Below are 19055 nucleotides of genomic sequence, written 5' to 3' on the forward strand. Positions count from 1 at the left end.
ACAAAAGTTGTAGGTTTTTTTTTTAGTTTTGTTATTGATTAATCTACAAACAAAATAGCAACAGGTTTAAATGGGCATAAAGCATAGCTGTATTTTTACTGTTCGCTCTATCGACTCAAATATATACTGTTCGAACTGAATGTACTCATCTGAATAATATAAATGTGTTTACCGCAGATATCCGATATACCGAAAATAAACAATAAGTGCTGTTTCTGAATATGTTTGTTCCCAACAGACCCGCCCATCGACCGACCACCGCCCCTCTGCCGCATTAAACCACCCACCCAACCACCGGATGGCAGAGTGGTGCTCAGTGGTGCAGGGCGGGTCCACTTTTGATAGCAGGTAAAACCAAAAAAAAAAACAGAGTCAGGAAAAACACAAACCCGAAAACAAATAGCCACTCAATGTAAAGTCGTGACTCCTTTTGAGCTGACGATCAATGACACGCAAAAAAAAAAAAATAAAACATTTGTTTAATCGAAAAACAAAAGTGAATTGAATGCAGAATAAAACTAAATAAATGTTGTAATTGCCAGAGCCAAGAATAACAGGAAAAAAATAAAATAAAAATCAAAAAATTAAACCCTTAATGTTGTTATTTCAGTTTTTTAGTTGGGATAAAGTCTGCGTTTCAATTTCTTTCTTTTTAGAAAAAGAAAAGTCAACAAAATTCTGCGCTTCTAAGCCCATAAAAAACTTCACTTCTTAGCTCATCATTTTTCTTACAGACATCCGTTTTCGTAGTGGAATACCTCCTAAAGCTTGTGGTTTAGTTCTACAAAAAACTCTGCATTGGTTTGTAAACGTTTTTTTGTCATTTTGAAGACAATGCAATTACCCATTTAAATTTTAATAAAGGTCCAGTACCAAAAATATTTTGAATAATTAGTAATCTAAATTAAACACACACTTGAATGTTCGGTTTATTGATTTATTGTTCCTTTCTTATGTTTTTAAAATATATAAATATAAGCGTGGAATATAGAAACGTGGAAACCCCTAGAAAATAATTAAAGAAATTAAAAAATAGGTTCGGGTTTTAAGAAGCGGTTCCTGAAGTTGTTTAACAAATTTTAATTATTATAACATTCACCCACATCGGTTTTCTTTTCTTTTTTTCCAAATAAATTAATACAAGTATCGCGTTTAAACAAGAAACAGCAAATCCAAAATTTCCATATCTATGGTAAAGTTGTAAAAATCTTCGACAAACCTGGCCGAAGGAAGAACCAATCTTTTCCCCCCTCTTTTAAATTAAAAAAAAACAAAACGAAAACTGAATTTGAATTTGAATTGTTGCTTGTTGCCGCTTACATAATAAATTAAACAATTATAATAATCAGTACAATAATTCCATTGTTAATGTTTTGTTTGTTGTTGGTTTCCCTTCCACTCAGCACACAAGTTGATGTTGTAATGAAATGTATAAACTAAAACAAATTGCAGACAGCCAAATGCAACGACTTTTGCACTTAACCTCCTCTCTATATACAAAGCTACAAAGTACAATATTTGAATTTCTCATTCTTTTTCTTGGATTTTCCCCATTTCGAATTAGCTATTTTTGTTGTTGTTTAGAGCTACGGTTCAATAATTTACGTTATGTAAAGTGTTAACGTTTTGATTACAGAGTTGCCATTTAAAGGAGTTACAGACACAGATAAAGATTAGCAGATATATATATATATATATATATATATATATATATATATATATATATATATAGATATATATAAGAGGGAAGAGAGTTTTGGTTACAGGGGGGCTGGGCGAACAGAATTGTTTTGAACTATTGCACTATTATCGGATGTGTCTATATAGATCCCTACAGATAAATGTCTATGTACAGTTGGAGCTGCGCAACGAAATTAAGTGTTTAGCAGATACTTATGCAATTGAATCGCCGCTTGGGGCTCAAGCACTTAAACGTATATATAAAGACTTTTGAACACTTTCGTTTGTCATCAATCACATGTCCACGGATATCCAGCTCTGTTCGTCGTCGTCGTCGATGTTGCCGTCGATGATCCTGCTGGCCATTCGTCCCTTTCCGAATACAAACTGGCATACGATCCGCTGGCCGAACACGTCCGTCGACCGGTACTGAATCGCCGCCGGTTGTTTCCGGACGACCTGGTGGTGCCCAGACTATCTGCATGTGTCATCGGCATCGACAGCGAGTCGCCGGCTGCTGAAGCGACGGTGACGGGCATGGAGACGGGCATCGAAACGGGCATGGAAACTGGCTCCAGTAGCTCATGCATCTGCTCCCCGTCGTCGTCGTCGTGGACAGCAGCACTGGCGGCATCGTCGTCGAAGCCGTACCAGCATCACATGACCATGATTTGCAGCGCTACTCATTGATCTATCGTGCGGTAGATGCGTCTCTGGGGCTCGGGCGTATAGTGGATGCGGGTGCGGAAGTGCTGCGGTGATCCCGGCACACTTTCAGATCCTCGACGGGGTGGCGGCAAGGGCGGCGAAGCCGAAACGTATCTGCAAAGGAGTTTGGGGGCCCCACATTAGGCATGATTTAGAGCAGGACAGAGTTAACATACCGACGGTGCAGAAGTGGTGAGCCCGGCGGCTGGCCACTCAGCTCTAGAAGATTTTTGCGCAGTAACAGCGGTGACTGTCCACGATTGTAGCGCGGCGGTGGATCGGGACTTCGGTGCCGGCGATCCAATCCGGCCAAGATGTGCGGACTGGGTGGACTGCTGATGCTGCCTCCTCCTCCTCCTCCGCCTCCTCCTCCTCCTCCGGTGCCCATGCCCATGCCGGGTCCGCTGCTGGCGTAACGGCGCAGGAAGCTACTGGTGCCGCCTCCCGGCAGCGGTTCCGTCGTCGGCGATGTGCTCTGGCTGGTATTACTACTGCTGCTGGCTGCCGACAAGGTGCGATAGTAGTAGGACTTTCCGCCACCGCTGCCGTTGTTCACGATGCTCCTGTAAGCCGGCGGCTGCGGCGGATGCACCAACTCCTGCTCGCGATCCCGATCACGATCCCGATCCATGCTGGACGCCACCGGCGATGTGGCTGTGGAATTCAATTGGGTTTTAACATAGGTGGCAAACTGTCGCTTCATGGCGCCGGCGAGAGTGTTAAACCAGCCTGCTCGGTTGGTTGTTTGGTTGGTTGTTTGGTTGTTTGATCGTTTTTTTTTCGAAGATGATGCATGAATTGAGTGATGAATTGGGGTGGTTCGTGGTTTCATGGTGATGCAGTGCATTCGTGCAGAGTGCGGTTTTTGGTGTGCGGTAAACGAAGAGAGAAAGAAACGAAACGAAAATGGAAAATGTATAAATACAAGCGCAACTTAGCAGTGTTCAAAGCGAAATCAAAAAAAGCTGGTCTCAGAAATAAAATCTTTTTTTGTTTGTATATATTAAAGAGCTACAAATATAATAATTGTAGGTTGATATTTTTAAAAGCCATAATCACAGTCATATTTAAAAAGCTATTAATATTCTTCAATCTATAGAATAATTAGAAGAAGAAAATAGCTTTACAAAACATGTTTCTAAAAGGCAAAATTAGTTTTTTCTCATTGGCAAACATTTTGGAAAAGTGTATTAAATAAATTTCTAAAAAATGTAGTGTTATCGCATAACTTAATAAATTTTTGAAAAGAAACAGAGTAATTGTGAATTTGTTTATTTATTTTTACAAAAAAAAAGGTGAAAATAATTATTCTTAAAAATATGCTCAATGAAACCAAACGAATTTTGCCTGTTGAAATCATAAATAAAAACGTGTTAAACTTTCTTTTTAGGAAGAGAGGGCAAGAAGCCATGACTTTTTACCATTAAAGAAATAAAATCATCTTTAATCTTTTCCTTAAAAGGAATATTTAAATATATGCGATCTTACTACATTTTAATAAGACTTATTTAATTTCGAAGTATTGATTTAATGAAAAAAAATTGTTGAAGCAGTGATATTAAATTACTACTCCTAAACTCAGAGATTTTAATACTGCCAGCTAGGATTTTACAAAATGTGATGACGATTTTGTTTCTGAGCGTGTAAATGGTAAGCCAGTGTTTCGATTGATGGCTCACCGGCATCGTGCTGTTCCCGGCTGCAACCATCCAGGCTGCTGCTGCTCGCCCCGCTGCTCGAACTCTGGCCCAAAAGCTGGCGGCGTGCGTACAGCTTGCTCAGCTTGTTGGCCACCATGGCGCTGGGTCCTCCGCAGTCCGACTGCTGCTGCTGCTGCTGCTGTTGCTGATCCGGGGATCTGGGGGGCAGGAGCGTGGGACTCGTGACCGTTGCCTCGGCGGCGATGGGCAACGGCTGGTACTGCAACTGCTCACCACTGCCGCCCGCGCCAAAGTGACCAGCTGCACCGGATCCTGTCCCCGATCCTGTTGCCGTTCCCGTTCCTGCTCCTGATCCTGCTACTGATCCTGTTCCTATTCCCAAACCCCCTCCTATCGAAGCTATACCAGAGCCAGTCGATGGCGATAGGCTGGCGGGATTGACGGCGATCTGGGAGCACGTCGACTGCGTGGAGGACTGACTAGAGGTGGAGTGCGTCGATGGCGGCGGCGGCACATAGTTGCTGTGAAACGGATTCGTGCTGGTCACTCCAACGGGCGGCTGCTGGCGCTGCTGCTGGTACCGTTCCGCCGCCTCCTTTTCGCGCAGCTGGTTCTGCTGATGATAGAAGCGCTGCAGCACTGCAAATATATTAAAGAGCATATGTTGGTTAACAAGGTCTAAAATCGATTTTAAAAGTGTCAAGAAAACTCCTACTAGAAATATATGTATGTCAATTTACCCCCCATTGACATATGTACATATATTTCTTGATATTAGAGTATAAGATGTTCCCTACATAATTTGGGATTTTTTATGGTATTTCTTCTAGAGCTAAGTAATTCATCTGTTAGACCGAATATAGACAGCCCAATAACTGGCCTTCCTTTGATGATTGATATTCAATACTTATAAACTATATTATGGTTTGACTACCCATCGAACTGCAAAATATTTTAAATATTATATATTTTTTTGAGAGCACTTACCTATGGGGCTTTGATTGCCCGACTGCAATCGCTGTGGTTGCTGCTGCAGCTGCTGTTGTTGCGGTTGTTGTTGTTGTTGTTGTTGCTGATTGGCGAGCTGCAGGGTCGGCGATTCTGTGGGGAACTGCTTGCGCGGCAGGGAGGGGGAGGGTGAGGAGAGGGCCAAGTTCAAGGTCGTGGTCGCATTACTACTACTATCACAGCTGTCGTAGGCTTGGGAATTGTCCGCTGGCAGGCGCCATGTGGGCGTGGTCGCTGGCGTTGTCGTTGGCGCTGCAGCTGCAATATTTGGCGGCGTTGTTGCTGTTGTTGTTGCTGTTGCTGCATCCATGAATATTGTTTGGTTGTTGTGCGGCAGTGGTATTGTTGTCGCAGTCCCTGCTGCTGAATTGTGTTTCTTTTGGCTGAAGGGCGATGTTGTCAGATTGCGTAGAATCGATTGTCCTGCGATTAAAAGATCGATTGAACATTAATTTAGGCACATTTGCAAGGTTTTTGAATTTTGATATTCCCAAAATTCACAAGTGTTTTCGAAAAATTATCATTACGAGGTACAATATCAACATATTTTAATAATGGACCGAAAAAAAATGTAATAATTTGATTAAAACTACAAACGTCAAGATTCATAGTAAAATGATATTCTTTAGATATTATTTAATAGCTCAACAAATAATGATTATTGTTTTATTCAAAAAATTCTTATTTTTCGCTTAAAATATTTTACTCAAAGACGGATAATTTTTTTCCAGATTTTTCCAGATTGTTATGTTAGCATATAAAGCGAATAATTTTTTTTTTTATTAAGTGTGTGATTTGTGTTTCTTTGGTTTATCTTGATTTCTAGAACAATATCCCAACAAACTGATTGATAAATGGGTTTACTTAAAGTGAATGCTTGTCAAGAAAACTATGTTTATAAATTTTAATTAAAATGTAAAGAAAAATATGTTTATAAAATATAAATAAAAACTGAAGAAATCTTTACTGTTAGAGTGCTGTGTGAAACGTTGTTATGCTTGATCAGCGGTCTTTAACAACATATGGATTATAACCCACCGATGCTACTAAACATGGACTCCTTCTTGGGGCTCTCGTCGTTGAATTTGTAGTGTAGATGATGGGATCCGTTGCTCTGTTTCCGCTGCATGAACGGCGATTTGCGATAGAGCCGGTTAAGATCGCTAATTCCTCCGCTTGGTGGCGATAGGGGACTGGCACTACTGCTTCCGCCGCTGCCGCTGCCACTTCCGTTGCCGCTTCTGCTTTCTCTACCGTTTCCGTTTCCGCTTCCGCCGAAACAGTTTGTCGTTGCCGTTGGTGTTGTGGTTGTTTTTGTTGTTGTTGTTGTTGTTTGAGGTAGTTGTGTGGCTGATTGCATGAAATACTGCGACTGTTGCTGCTGCTGGTAACTCGGTATCTGCGTTGCTTTTATTGTCTTCTGCGGATTTGTGGGACTCTGCGCCAAAAACGGCATCGCCCTACCATATTTTATAGCCCCACCTGCTGATCCTGATCCTGCTAGAGATCCGGAGCCAGAACCGACTCCACTTCCAGTCGCCGTTGCCCTGCAAATTAATGATCAATTGGATTAAGCTCAGTGGATTCTTGTTGGTTGGATGACCAATATAGGTGAGAGCACACTCAAATGTACGCCAATGGCAGAAGGAAGGATTGTTGTGTGTGAATTCTTATTTGTCTGGGTGTTTGGAGGAGAGTATATATCTGGGATAATGTGAGATTGACAGGAGTTTCCGGGATCTGGATGAGTTTTGGGGCACATGTACATAAGTTGAGCTGTGATCGCAATGTGAATGTTTTATGTGTATGTGTTTTTTTTTTGTTTTGTATATACAATTCGATGAGTGTGACTTGGGTGTGTGGTGTGTGTTCTTGTGTGTAAGCGACAGGTGAAAAACACAGGTAAGGGTCACAGAAGGAGCAAAAGCGAGAAATGGCTGCACAGGATTAAATTATCCTTGCTCAAAACAGCTTTCTTAAATCACATTTTCCTAAAAACAAACTAGTGAAAGAAAAAAAGGCAAACAATTTGTGATTTAAATAAACGTTCAAAAGAAAAAAATGGTATTTTATAAATAAATATGATATTTAAAATATCAAAGATAATTTAAAATAATTTAAATTACTTTATACCAGTTTTCTGAAAAAAATAAAAAAAATTTTAATTAAAATTAATTAATTCACGATAAACTACTCAGTTATCTCAGTTATTTAGTAATTTCGAAAAACGCTTATCAAAATAAAAAATCTAACCAATTACAAAAAAAAGAGGTAACTTTTAGTAAAGGGCCATAAATTAAGCAAAAATATATCAAAATGCGCTGTACAAATGGAAAATGATAATGAAAATGTTGTGAAAACTCTTAGCGACACATAGAAAAATGAAGTGAACTTAAAAATTGTTGAGCATTAAATATAAGCATAATAAAGAATCAATGTCAAATTACCTTTTCTGGTGAATGAGCATTTCTAGATGAGTAAATAAACAAAGCAGAAATTAAATAAATACGAAAACCAAATGCCAAAGCCAAGCTCAGAAACAAGTAGAAACATGCAAAACTAAACCGAAACCAAAAAATCAACAAATGCCAATTGCTAAAATGTTTAATAATAGTTAGCAGAGCACGTGGCGTGTTTACAACGATTAAAAGTTACACTTAACTAATAAAAACATAATTAGAAAGCTAATAATAAGAATAAAAAACTCGTCGTACTTACTGAATTTTACTTTTAATTGGGAGGAATTTTTATAGAATTTTTGAGTAGTTATGGTTGGTTGGCATTATCATTATATATAGGTAAATATATATTTAGGTTTTATATATCTGTATATAGAGTTGATGGTTGCAAGTTTTACTTGAATGCTTTTTGTTTGTTTTAAGTTTATGTTGATAGGTTTTAATGTTTGGTTTTTGTTTATAGTTTTGTCTTCATCTTTTTCGTTTGCTTTTATTTTTTGTTAGATTATGTTTTTTTTCATTTATTGTTTGTCATTATTGTTTAAGAAATGGTATTAGGAATTAGGTAACCTACAAAAAATGGTAATAAAAAAGATGAAAAAGGAAAATAAAAACATCGCACACACACACTCAAATTATAAATGTAAAAAAAAACGCAAAAAAGGAGAAAAAAAATATAGAAATGTTTTATAATAATTTCATAATACATTTTTAGTTTCTCCTTATTTTACTTGGTAAAGGATCTAAATAGGTAGAGGACTGCTAGAGGATAGACAGATAGTTGCGTAAATAGCGGACTACAACTGGGTCACGGGAAACATGCACTTTCCAAAGAATACCGCCAAGGACAATCATCAGTACGTTTCAACTTACGCACACTATATGAATATAAATCATCAGAATATTCATTTTAATATTTCATAATATCAACATTTGCAAAAATATAAACTGATTTTGGTCAACTTTAAAAGAAACAAGGAAACAAACATTTGTATTGTATTGTATTCTAAGTTTGCCTTAGACACATGTGATATCTCATTACTTTTATTTATTTTTACTGGCATTTATTGAAACATATCTTGAAATTAGTCTGTAGGAGGTTAAATCAGTTTAAATTTTAAATTTATATTAAACTCTTATCGTTTTGAAACGCATTGTTAAATTGGTGCAATAAAAATGATCAATTAACAGCTTTGGAAAGAGCATTCGATCTAGCACAACCAGTTAGAATCTAATTGCTAGCTAATTTTCATCAAATTTAGTTGTTTTAATAAAGTGGTTTCCCTTCTTAATGTGTATACAAAAAGGATAATCATGCCAAAAAGGGTAAATGATAGAGGGAAAGTAGCTAAGTGTGATTTTATTAAGTTATTAAGCCTTACCAGAAAAATAAAAATTGCAGAAAAACAAGAGTTAAATAAACAGGAAAACGAATAATAAAAATAAAAAGAGGAACAAGCAGTTTAAATTAGTTGTCTAGAGAAAACATGAATTTAGGAAACCCATCCTTCGGTTAGGAATAGTTTTGAGATTTCCAGCTTTTTTTTTTACCCTCTCCTACCTGTTTTGGAATCGAGAAGCGCTTTAAGCAGAGAACAAAGAACGAAGAATGAAAAACGGAAACGGAAACGGAAAAGTGGGAAAATACAAAGCGGACAGCACTCTTATCAGACACACATCCACTATTCACACTCATCCACAACAGGCACAACGTCATCAGCCGGGAATAGCGGACGGGTCGTTGAAACAATGCCGAGGGAATCTGACACTAGATGGGCTCACCTCTGGAGCGTGGGATCGCCATTGGCACGCAGCCGGTTCTCCTTGATGCTTTGAAACCAATTGGGTACATCTACTTTGGCTATCTCATACGTCCGGATGAACGGCTGCGCCAGCAGCTCCGGATACTTGGGTCGGTCCTGATGGTTCTTTGTGAGGCTGCAAGTGGAGATTGTAAATTAACAATTGTTTTCTTGTAAAGTGGCCAAAACTTGTAGGCCACATGTTAGCACCACCCACCACTTGATGACGAAATCGCGGAACTCCTGACTAAAGTTGAAGCCCTCGCCGTATGGCAAACACGGCGGCTCCGAGTCCAGCACTTTGGTGAGCACCTCGAAGTCCGTGTTGCATCCTTCGTACGGGGATCGCGCAGTGGCCAGTTCCACCAGCGTTATGCCCAGCGACCACACATCGGCGCGAATGTCGTACTTTGGTTTCTTGGGGTCGATCCGCTCCGGCTGTAAGTTATAAAAGTTATTTAGTAAATAATATACTATAAATTTAATTATATTTTCAGTAAAAAAATATATGGCTCACTACCGACATTAAAATCAAAATGTATTTAATGCCAAACTAAACCTTACCACACGTAGTACTCACTAAATTAAAGTTCAAGTTCAATTACAATTTTTCAAATGTTTTACTTGCAAGTTGTATGCCTATTGAAATAGTTCGATTGGGATTGACTACTGATATCGCCAAAGTGAAATTTACCTGCGTACATACACGTCCCCGATCACGTTCATTATTATTGAAATAACATAAGTCATGACACCTACCGATTAATCTACACAGACCAAATATATTTTCTCAGAAATTTAATGAGCTGTGAGCTTGAAAGTAAACAAATTCACGTTACTGAATTGAATTATTGAATTATTAGCAAACTCCCATTGAGTTACATGTTGATATAAAAGCAAAGAGCCAACCTTTTTAAATGTATTAAGGTAGTTTTAAAAACTATTCCATTTTTTTATCAGTGAAGGTTTAAAACTATTCCGTAACTGTTTAAATATGCTAAATTCTTAGAAGACCCTGCCTGAAGGCTTCTAATTTAGTTATGATCTTTGAAGTTAACCCACCGCCATATATGCTGCACAGCCGGCTGATCGAGTGTTGGCCTTGGAGTCCACCAGGCGACCGCTGATTCCGAAATCACAGAGCTTGATGTTGCCACGCTCGTCGATCAGAATGTTCGAGGGTTTCACATCGCGATGAATGACCCCATGCTTATCCTTCAGATATGACAGGGCATTGACCGTCTGGGAAATTAAAGTGCAATGTTATTAGTTGTAATATCATATATTAATCAAATTCCCATTTTAAACATACCGCCACAGTGACCTTGCCAAGGATTCGTTCCGGCACTGGCTTCTTGGAGAGCTTGAGCAGCTTGTCAAAGCACATGGACATCAGTTCCATGCAGATCCAAACATCCGGATCACGAACAAAACAGCCCAGGCACTTGACGATATACTTGCAGTCGTGCGACTTGAGCACCACATCCAGATCCATCAGGATGCGCTTGTTCTCCTCGGCGTTGCCAGTGCGTCGCATCTGCTTTACGGCGATGATCATGTTGCTGGACAGGTGCATCATCTTCACCACATTCCCGCTGGTCCCGTTGCCCAGGTCGCCCAGGTGCTTGAGGTCATTGATGTCCGTCGGATACTGCCGCCCATTGATGTTCAGCTTGCCCGTTTGCTCCATTATGATCTTCAGCTTCTTGTCCGTCTCCGAAACCGGAGGATGCGGCGGCGTGGGCAGCGGCAGTATCACAGGTCGCGTCCGGTTAATGCCGCTGCCGCTTGAGGCTGCAAGAGAAAAAAAACAATAAAACAGGTGGCTAGTTTTGTGATGAGAGGGATAGTGTACATTGTACAGTTTTACATCAATATTTTGAACTAACATACAGGAAAATAACCAGGTATTAATTAAAATGCGCACGTCAAGTAGATATTTACATTTTGCATATCACTTTAATATTGCAGTTGTACTAACCAAACCCAAAGTCCCCCTAACTCGAACTAGTTTTATGGGCAATAGAACATTTTAAGAAGACAGATCGGATAATCGACTTAGAAAAATACATCTTAATGTTTTCAAAGCCTCTCTGTTCCTATGGCAGAACCAATTTTAAAAATGATTTACATAAATAGCATATAAGAATATCTCGTTAAAAAGAAACACCTGTAATAAGGTGAAAAGCCAAGTAACCAAGTTTAAAGGCTACGATTAAAGCTTAACATCGCCCAACTAAAAAAATTATAGCACAGCAAATTTATTTTTGCTTAAAAAATATATTTCACTAAAGATTTTCGAACATAACTCATTATCATTAATTTATAATTACTAATAATTATCTTATCTTTAAGAAATAGATTGCATTATTATTTGAAGTTTAATATGTTAATAAATTGGCTAAACTAAGAACATTTTTGGAAAATGGAAAATAAATGCTTATATACAAAATGTATTGCCTATTTTAAGGGATCCAAGTCTTTATATTTCCATCTTAGGAACCCATAACTACTAGACTATTTCAGACAATGCAAATATAATCAAATACCGATTATTGCCCACTGTGCCATTTTGAATGAATGTATGTATGTGCGTGTGTGTGTGGGTGCGTGAAGTGGGAGAGAGAATGAGGGCGATTTTGTTTTTGTTTGCGAAGTTATTTTTCCTGGCAACAATTCAAATCAACAATTAGCAACTACAACAACAGTAAGTCATAAAAACTAGCGTTATTTGTAAACATGCGAAAGAGGAGACGAGGCAAAACGGCCGATGAATGCGGGTGGTCGGGGGCAGAGGAGGGGAAATGTGAGACCCAAAAAAAAAAAAATAAAAGCAACGGGCATATCAAGACATTGCTCCGGAAATGCCAAAAAGTAACCAACGAGAGAGCAAGAGCAAAAAGCAGAGCGATGGAGAGTCGCACACGCGCAAAAGTAAATAAATAAATAAATAAAAAAATAAATAAACAAACAAAAAAGTAAACAAGAAAAATACACTTGATGGCCGATGAAAATACAGTAAAAATATGCAAAACGAGACATAAATATACATATGTCAAAAAGGAGAACAGAAGGGGAAAGAGAAAGGGCGTTGGGTGGAAAAATGGGTGGTTCTTCTCACAGGCTCACCGAAAGTGGCACCCACACACACTTGAGGTCAAAATACTAGCGGTATTTACATAGTTTTTAAAAAAATATTAAATAAGAAAAAAAGTGCCATATCAAATTAATATAACGTAATAACGTAATGAATTTGTTTAATTTAACCCTTTTTGTATGATAATTAGAAAATATTTTCAAGAAAAAAAAAAAACAATTATTCAAAAAGTGGAATACACGTTCACAGAAACACTATAGCCATTAATCTAATCGATTAGTGATGTTTTCGATTATTCAAAAACCAATTAACCATTTTTTGGCGTTCATGGAAAACTGTCTATATACCAGGAATTGTTAATCTAATCGACTCGAAAACGTATGGTCGCGGTGCACAGTTGTTAATTCCACTGTAGATTTTTGGGGCCTGACAAAGGCCGAAAACGAGTTGGCTTCGCTTTTGGTTTTCGCACTTTGCCGCCCCGCCTGTCTTATCTATGCAATCGGAAAAACAGACCGGGGAAAAAGTGGAAAACGCAGGGGTATTTACAGGGTTGATGGGTGCTGGAATGGGGGATTATGAGCAGCTGTTATGCAGTCGGGAATCGATAGCGGTTGCCCTTTGTTAGCGGAATTCAAATACTCAAAACCAAAGGCAAAAGCCAGTCAAGAAAACGAGCACTTTTCTTATCGCAATTTAAACATACGCACAGCCAACACACAAGCACACACACACCGGCAGCTTATTGGGCAATGACAATTTATTAACAAAATATTTACACAAAAGCGGACAAAAGATGGTTTTGTGGCTTGCGGTTGGCGCTTCGGTATATATAGATTTTTTGGTGACCATTTTTGGGGATCACGATTTTTCTCAGCCCTCCTCTTTTATTACCACTTACCAATTGCCAACAGTTGCGGTCAAAATATTAGCACTTAATCTGCATATGTCAAGGGGGCTCAACAAAGATTTAACCTGTCTAAAGTTCGATCTTTCTAGGAACTCCCGAGTCATGTTGAACTTTTATCAATGCGGTTTAATGGGAGTTTGATATTTCTTGGAACCTGATTAGGTGGTGTTTTATAAATCTTTAGGGACTATAAAGATTTCAGGCCAATGGTTAATGTTCAGAGTGACAAAATTACGTGGCGTTATTAAGAAGAAAATTTCTAGGCAAAATGTATGAAAATTTTAAAGATTATAAATAACCCCTTTTATAAACAGGATTGTGAATAAGGGCTAACACAAAAAGTCACTGGAATTTACGGATTTGAAAGAACGTGTTATAAATAAACAGAATATACATGTTTGGAGAAAGGTCCTACACCAATCGCAGAGGTCTCTGGAAATTTGAGATAAGTAAATCTTTGTCTTTAGAGTAGCCCATATGAGTCAACTCCTGACTAATTTATGTAGGTATGTATATATTTAGGAACTCGTGTTACAATATCAAAAGTTACTTTAATAGAGATTTTACAGAGTACTCTCCGTAACATTAGGTATGTGTAAATATTGGGGATTCATTTTTCCTTATCGATAGGCTTTGGGATGTATTTATTCTTCATGAAGTTGGGTACGTACAAATATCAAGGATTTATTTGCCTGTACCACTATTAAATATATAATTTTGAGGGGTCTTTTATATAGTCCATCCGAGTATCTTCATCGTAATTCATGTACTTATAATTTTTACTAAGGACTTACGTATGGGTAGAGTGGGCGTGGCTCGCGGTACTCTAGTTGTGGGCGGGGTATATGCTCCGCCAAAGGCGCCCGTCGACGAGGCTGCGGATGCGAATGAGGCAGATGCGGATGCAGAGGCGGATGTGGACAAGGACAAGGCGGTGGCAATTGGCGCCGCCTGAGGAACTGGAGGTGCTGGCCGCTGGGCTATGCTGATGCCGGAGCCCAAGGGCGGTATGTGGGCGGCGGATGTGGCTGCGGATGCGGATGTTGCCAGTGGCGGAACGCGGGAACCCGAGCCGGAAACGGAACTGGAAACGCCTGAACCACGCGCACCGGAAAGGACGATCTGACCGTGGGACTCATTTTGTCTCTGAAGTTTCGCCTCCAAGGATTGCAGGCGACTGCCGATCGTCTCGAACTCAATGGTGGACATATTATTCTGTTTAAGTCCTTGGATGCCTGGATTACTACACTGGATTTTTGTTTGAATTTAATTTGTATTACTATTGGGTTGGTTTATATTTTTTCAATTTGTTTTCTCGGCCAGTACTTCTTCGATTTTTCTCTCTCACACACACAAACACACACAAATGCGCGAGTGTGAATTTTGTTTTGTTGTGCGCGGTTTTTGTTGTTGTTTGGCGGCACACACACACACATACACCAACACCCGCACACACAGAGGGGCGCTGCGTTGAACTTTCACACTTGCACAAAAATAACGGATCGCTGGACTTTTGTTGTTGGCGGCCACAATAACAAAATCGAAAAAAGGAAAACACTGTCACTGTGCGTCGGAGAGAGATAGCCTCACTTACTCACACACACACACTCCCTCTCTCTCTCGTTCTTTTTCAGCAGCAATGGCAACAACAACTTGCGATTTTTTCCTCCTTTTTTGGGAGGATATTTCGTGGGTATTTGTCCTTCTGACGGGTCGTTTTTTTGGGGTTTTGGGTTTCGGTGATCGTTTAGTTTTGCGGCCGCAGGCGGCGGTATCACTGGCACAATTCTAACGCTCGGTTTTGTTCGATTTTGCTGCCCAAATCGCGTGTACAATCCAAAACAGTGTGACCGCAGCGTCACCACAGAAATATACTGAGCAACTCTCGTCAATACACTAAAATATGCCAGGTAATTTGGCGAAAATACCAATAAGATAACACAACCAGAGATGGTCAAAGCAACGGAATATTAAGTAGTCGTTCAACTAAATTATAAAAAATATTTGTGGATATAACTCATTAAAATTTATCATAAGCAAGAAGGAGACGGAACAATAAGATAATTCAACAAAATCTGAATGCATCGAGGGGTCAGTTATATTACGGTTGGGATGACAAATGTAAACATACATTGGTGTGATCTAATCTGATTTATTTATGACACTTGTTTTACGACAGAGTTCAAATTCGAAAGCCCTAGAAAAACGAGATTTATAAAATTAAATATATTCGATCATTCGATAATTGATTTGTTGCTTGGTGAGTGATGGGTAGGGAAAAAGTTAGCTAATCGTGCCTGGAAATTAATATCGCGACACGTCCTCACTAAACTTATGTGAAGTGTTGTGCAGGGCGCCAAAGTATAGCTATAGTGTTGGGCACGAGTGGCGGAGCATGTGTGTGTGTATGTGACCGACAAAGTGCAGTTTGGAAAGGAGAAAAAGCGTTTGAAAAACGCCAAAATCAATCAAGTCCTGCCCAAATGCGGTAGAAATAGCATCCACATCCAATAGGTCTTGCAATCCAATCCTCTGGGTCCACAGAGAGTGCGCCACAAAAACGCCGGAGAAAGTCGAGGATAACGGAGAGGAGGATAATATATAGCAAAGAGGATTGCCAAAATGTCTCGACGACCGCGACCAATACCAATTTCCATCTCCAAGGAGCCGGAACAGGCCATGTAAGTCATTCGCCACCGCCGTTGCCGGTGTAATCTCCGCCAAAAATAACTGGGAAAACCTACATGGTTAACATACCACCTCTTTTAGAGTCCCGCCACGCAACCTGGACTCGCGCGCCACCATCCAAATTGACGATCAGACCTTCGACATCGATGCGGATAGTTTGGAGAAGATCTGCGATCTGGGACGCGGCGCCTATGGCATCGTGGAGAAGATGCGCCACCGGCAAACGGACACTGTGCTGGCCGTCAAACGTATACCCATGACCGTCAATATTCGCGAACAGCACCGCCTTGTCATGGATCTAGACATATCGATGAGGTCCAGCGATTGCCCCTATACGGTGCACTTCTATGGAGCCATGTACCGCGAGGGCGACGTATGGATCTGCATGGAGGTGATGAGCACCAGTCTGGACAAGTTCTATCCGAAGGTCTTCCGCCACGATCTGCGCATGGAGGAGAGCGTGCTGGGCAAGGTCAGCTGGGGAGGAGCCGGTCCGGGAAGATTGGGGGTTAATCTTATCTGGGATTTGGAATCTGGGAATAGCCCCTTTATACTAACACTCTGCTCTGTATACACCTCACAGATTGCCATGAGCGTGGTCAGTGCGCTGCACTACCTGCACGCCCAGCTGAGAGTCATCCATCGGGACGTCAAGCCCTCGAACATACTGATCAATCGGGCCGGTCAGGTCAAGATCTGTGACTTTGGCATCTCAGGTGGGCATGGTTCACACTAACTCCCCCCCTTTCATGCTAATCTTGGGCTGACTTTTAGGCTACCTCGTGGACTCCATTGCCAAGACCATCGATGCCGGCTGCAAGCCGTATATGGCCCCGGAACGCATCGACCCCCAGGGCAATCCGGCGCAGTACGACATCCGGTCGGATGTTTGGTCGCTGGGCATCAGCATGATCGAAATGGCCACCGGCCGGTATCCGTATGACAACTGGCGGACGCCCTTCGAACAACTGCGACAGGTGAGTGCTTCAAATAGAGTTATATTCCCCCTTTAAATTCCTTAAAAGGCTTTGCTCCACTAAATTGGCGCAATATCATGGGAAAAAAGTTATCATATATCTGCTATATCGCTTGTAAACATAAAAATGAATCATTTTGTGGTTGTAAACCCCCTATATTCTAGAAAATCCCTACAACTGGAACATTATGACGATGAGTGAAAAAAAACGCCATCTTTACTTCTAAATTCCTAAATCCAAGTATATAAAGTTAATAAGTTAATTTGCTTATTGCAACATGCGTAAAGTTTTCTGATATTGCCTTAAAATTCACAAACTTGCTATTAACCTTAAATATAATTTCAAAAATCTTCAGATATTTCAAATTGTCTTTTTTATTTTAAACTAATATATAGAAAAACAATATACATTGTTCAATTTCAAATTTAAACAGAAAATATTTCTTAAAAACAATTTAATTTAAATTTTAACTTTGTATAAAATTACTAAAACAAATTTAGTAATCTCTTAAAATATATTTTGGGGCCAAAGGCTTTAGGGAAAGGAACGCCTAAAATTAAAGTATATAAAACTCTTATTCAAACTAAGTCTGGATATTGAACTATTAACAACACATCTCGGTTGTGTGTGTATTTTAAGGATTATATATAATTATAAGCTTTTCCCCAATTAGTAATCAATTTTTTATTATTATCGTTTTCCAGGTGGTTGAGGATGATCCGCCGCGTCTGGCAGCGGGAACCTTCTCGCCGGAGTTCGAGGACTACATCGCCGTCAGCCTGCAGAAGGAATATATGGCACGGCCCAATTACGAGCAGCTGCTCAAGCACAGCTTTATCGTGGAGCATCTGCAGCGCAACACGGACATCTCTGAGTTTGTGGCCAGGATACTGGACCTGCCTGACATTCAGTCGGCGCAGTAGGTTAATGGCCGGGTAGAAGGTCAATGGTTAACCCATGAACCCCTCAGCCGTGCTCGTGCCCGTGTAAATTGCCGCCGTCTTCTTCTAGCATGCATTTCGTACATTTTGTAATGTGTGTCCCCGTCTGCGTGCCAGCAAATCAAAAAAAAAAATATGAATGAAATCCAAGGAAAATCAACAGCAATCAGCTAAAGCTAACCTAAAGATTCAAAAATGAAAACTGCATAATTATTAATTTAAGTGAGAAGCAACTGCAAGATAACCGTTACTAGCAATCTGCAACATGCAATATGCAACATGCAACCTTCGCCTTGCAACGCTCAAAAATGGATAACCGAACCGTGCCTCCCAGCTGGCGATGCTGCTGTCTTAAAAATTAAAAAAGAAACAAAAACATTTAAACATATATATTTTAAAACAATAATAGCTAAGTCTACGAAAGCAAAAATGAAACGAAAGCAAGCAAGCAATGAATGTAAAAACGTACTAAACTTAATTGATAAATTGTAAACTTTTTGAACACCAAAATAGCCGAACAGAAAGTGTAATTGTAATTATAATTGTTTAACAAATATATATTACGTGAAATAGCTAATTAATGCTGAAATTTTGTGTGACTACTTGTTTTTAAAAATATGCGTTAAGACGTAAACAATTGCAACTTTTAATTGTGATTGGGAATTTCTATAAATCAAAAATTGGTATGCTTCCTAACATTGCATTTTTTGATAACTCAATGATTACTCATATATATTTAATAAACGAAGGTTTAGAGCATCGCTTAAAAATTTAAAGAAAATTATAATATTTAACGGTTTCTATCGCAAAATAAATATAAAAATATTTTTTTTTTTTAGATTTATACATATTGGCTATATAAAATTCAAAATCGTTTCTATTGTATAGAAATGCATACCTTCGGTTCGGGATATCGTGACATACAACATCGATATATTTTCAGCTGTTGCAATTTCAGGGATGCAATGAAATACATTTTTCAGACACTGACGTGGGCAGTGGGGATTTCAAGCCCCATACTTTGCACTCAGACTTTTTCTAATAAAAAAGATATTCATATTGGTAAAATTAATTAAACGTATAAATTTGTGAAAGTTTCTAGGAAAGTTGTAGAAAAATATTAC

General features: G+C 39.4%; 2 protein-coding genes across 7 annotated transcripts; one reads left to right on the forward strand and one right to left on the reverse strand.

Moving 5' to 3' along the window:
- Positions 1 to 923: 923 nt before the first annotated feature.
- On the reverse strand, positions 924 to 15190 carry LOC108150005 (dual specificity mitogen-activated protein kinase kinase hemipterous). Of its 6 annotated transcripts, none has more exons than XM_017277951.2 (10): positions 14120 to 15190; positions 10631 to 11112; positions 10381 to 10560; positions 9536 to 9756; positions 9299 to 9454; positions 6096 to 6604; positions 5037 to 5480; positions 4068 to 4688; positions 2565 to 3042; positions 924 to 2502 (listed from the first exon to the last, which is right to left on the reverse strand). In XM_017277951.2, the coding sequence occupies exons 1-10, from the start codon at positions 14532 to 14534 to the stop codon at positions 2364 to 2366; spliced, it is 3645 nt and encodes a 1214-aa protein (XP_017133440.1). In that variant the 5' UTR covers positions 14535 to 15190; the 3' UTR covers positions 924 to 2363. The 6 variants fall into 6 exon arrangements, with proteins under 6 accessions (XP_017133440.1, XP_017133439.1, XP_017133441.1 ...); XM_017277950.2 differs by having other exon boundaries at positions 2565 to 3117; XM_017277952.2 differs by lacking the exons at positions 9299 to 9454; positions 9536 to 9756; positions 10381 to 10560; positions 10631 to 11112; positions 14120 to 15190 and adding exons at positions 7505 to 7526; positions 7776 to 7995 and having other exon boundaries at positions 2565 to 3117.
- A 490-nt stretch (positions 15191 to 15680) lies between these two features.
- Positions 15681 to 18508, forward strand: LOC108150035 (dual specificity mitogen-activated protein kinase kinase 6). The gene is made up of 5 exons (XM_017277998.2): positions 15681 to 16006; positions 16095 to 16485; positions 16597 to 16729; positions 16788 to 16990; positions 17695 to 18508. The coding sequence occupies exons 1-5, from the start codon at positions 15948 to 15950 to the stop codon at positions 17911 to 17913; spliced, it is 1005 nt and encodes a 334-aa protein (XP_017133487.1). The 5' UTR covers positions 15681 to 15947; the 3' UTR covers positions 17914 to 18508.
- The last annotated feature ends 547 nt before the right edge of the window (positions 18509 to 19055 follow it).

The sequence above is a fragment of the Drosophila elegans genome, unplaced genomic scaffold (genome assembly GCF_018152505.1).
Source record: "Drosophila elegans isolate 14027-0461.03 unplaced genomic scaffold, ASM1815250v1 contig_149, whole genome shotgun sequence".
Classification (NCBI taxonomy): domain Eukaryota; kingdom Metazoa; phylum Arthropoda; class Insecta; order Diptera; family Drosophilidae; genus Drosophila; species Drosophila elegans.

Bases quoted from the DNA above. Each gene is read 5' to 3' on its own strand.
- LOC108150005 (XM_017277950.2), bottom strand. From the start codon at position 14,534: ATGTCCACCATTGAGTTCGAGACGATCGGCAGTCGCCTGCAATCCTTG. The intron at 10,561-10,630 runs GTATGTTTAAAA...TTAATTTCCCAG, and splicing joins TTGGCAAGGTCACTGTGGCG to ACGGTCAATGCCCTGTCATA. The intron at 5,481-6,095 runs GTGGGTTATAAT...TTTTAATCGCAG, and splicing joins GTCCATGTTTAGTAGCATCG to GACAATCGATTCTACGCAAT.
- LOC108150035 (XM_017277998.2), top strand. From the start codon at position 15,948: ATGTCTCGACGACCGCGACCAATACCAATTTCCATCTCCAAGGAGCCG. The intron at 16,730-16,787 runs GTGGGCATGGTT...GCTGACTTTTAG, and splicing joins CTGTGACTTTGGCATCTCAG to GCTACCTCGTGGACTCCATT. The intron at 16,991-17,694 runs GTGAGTGCTTCA...ATCGTTTTCCAG, and splicing joins CCTTCGAACAACTGCGACAG to GTGGTTGAGGATGATCCGCC.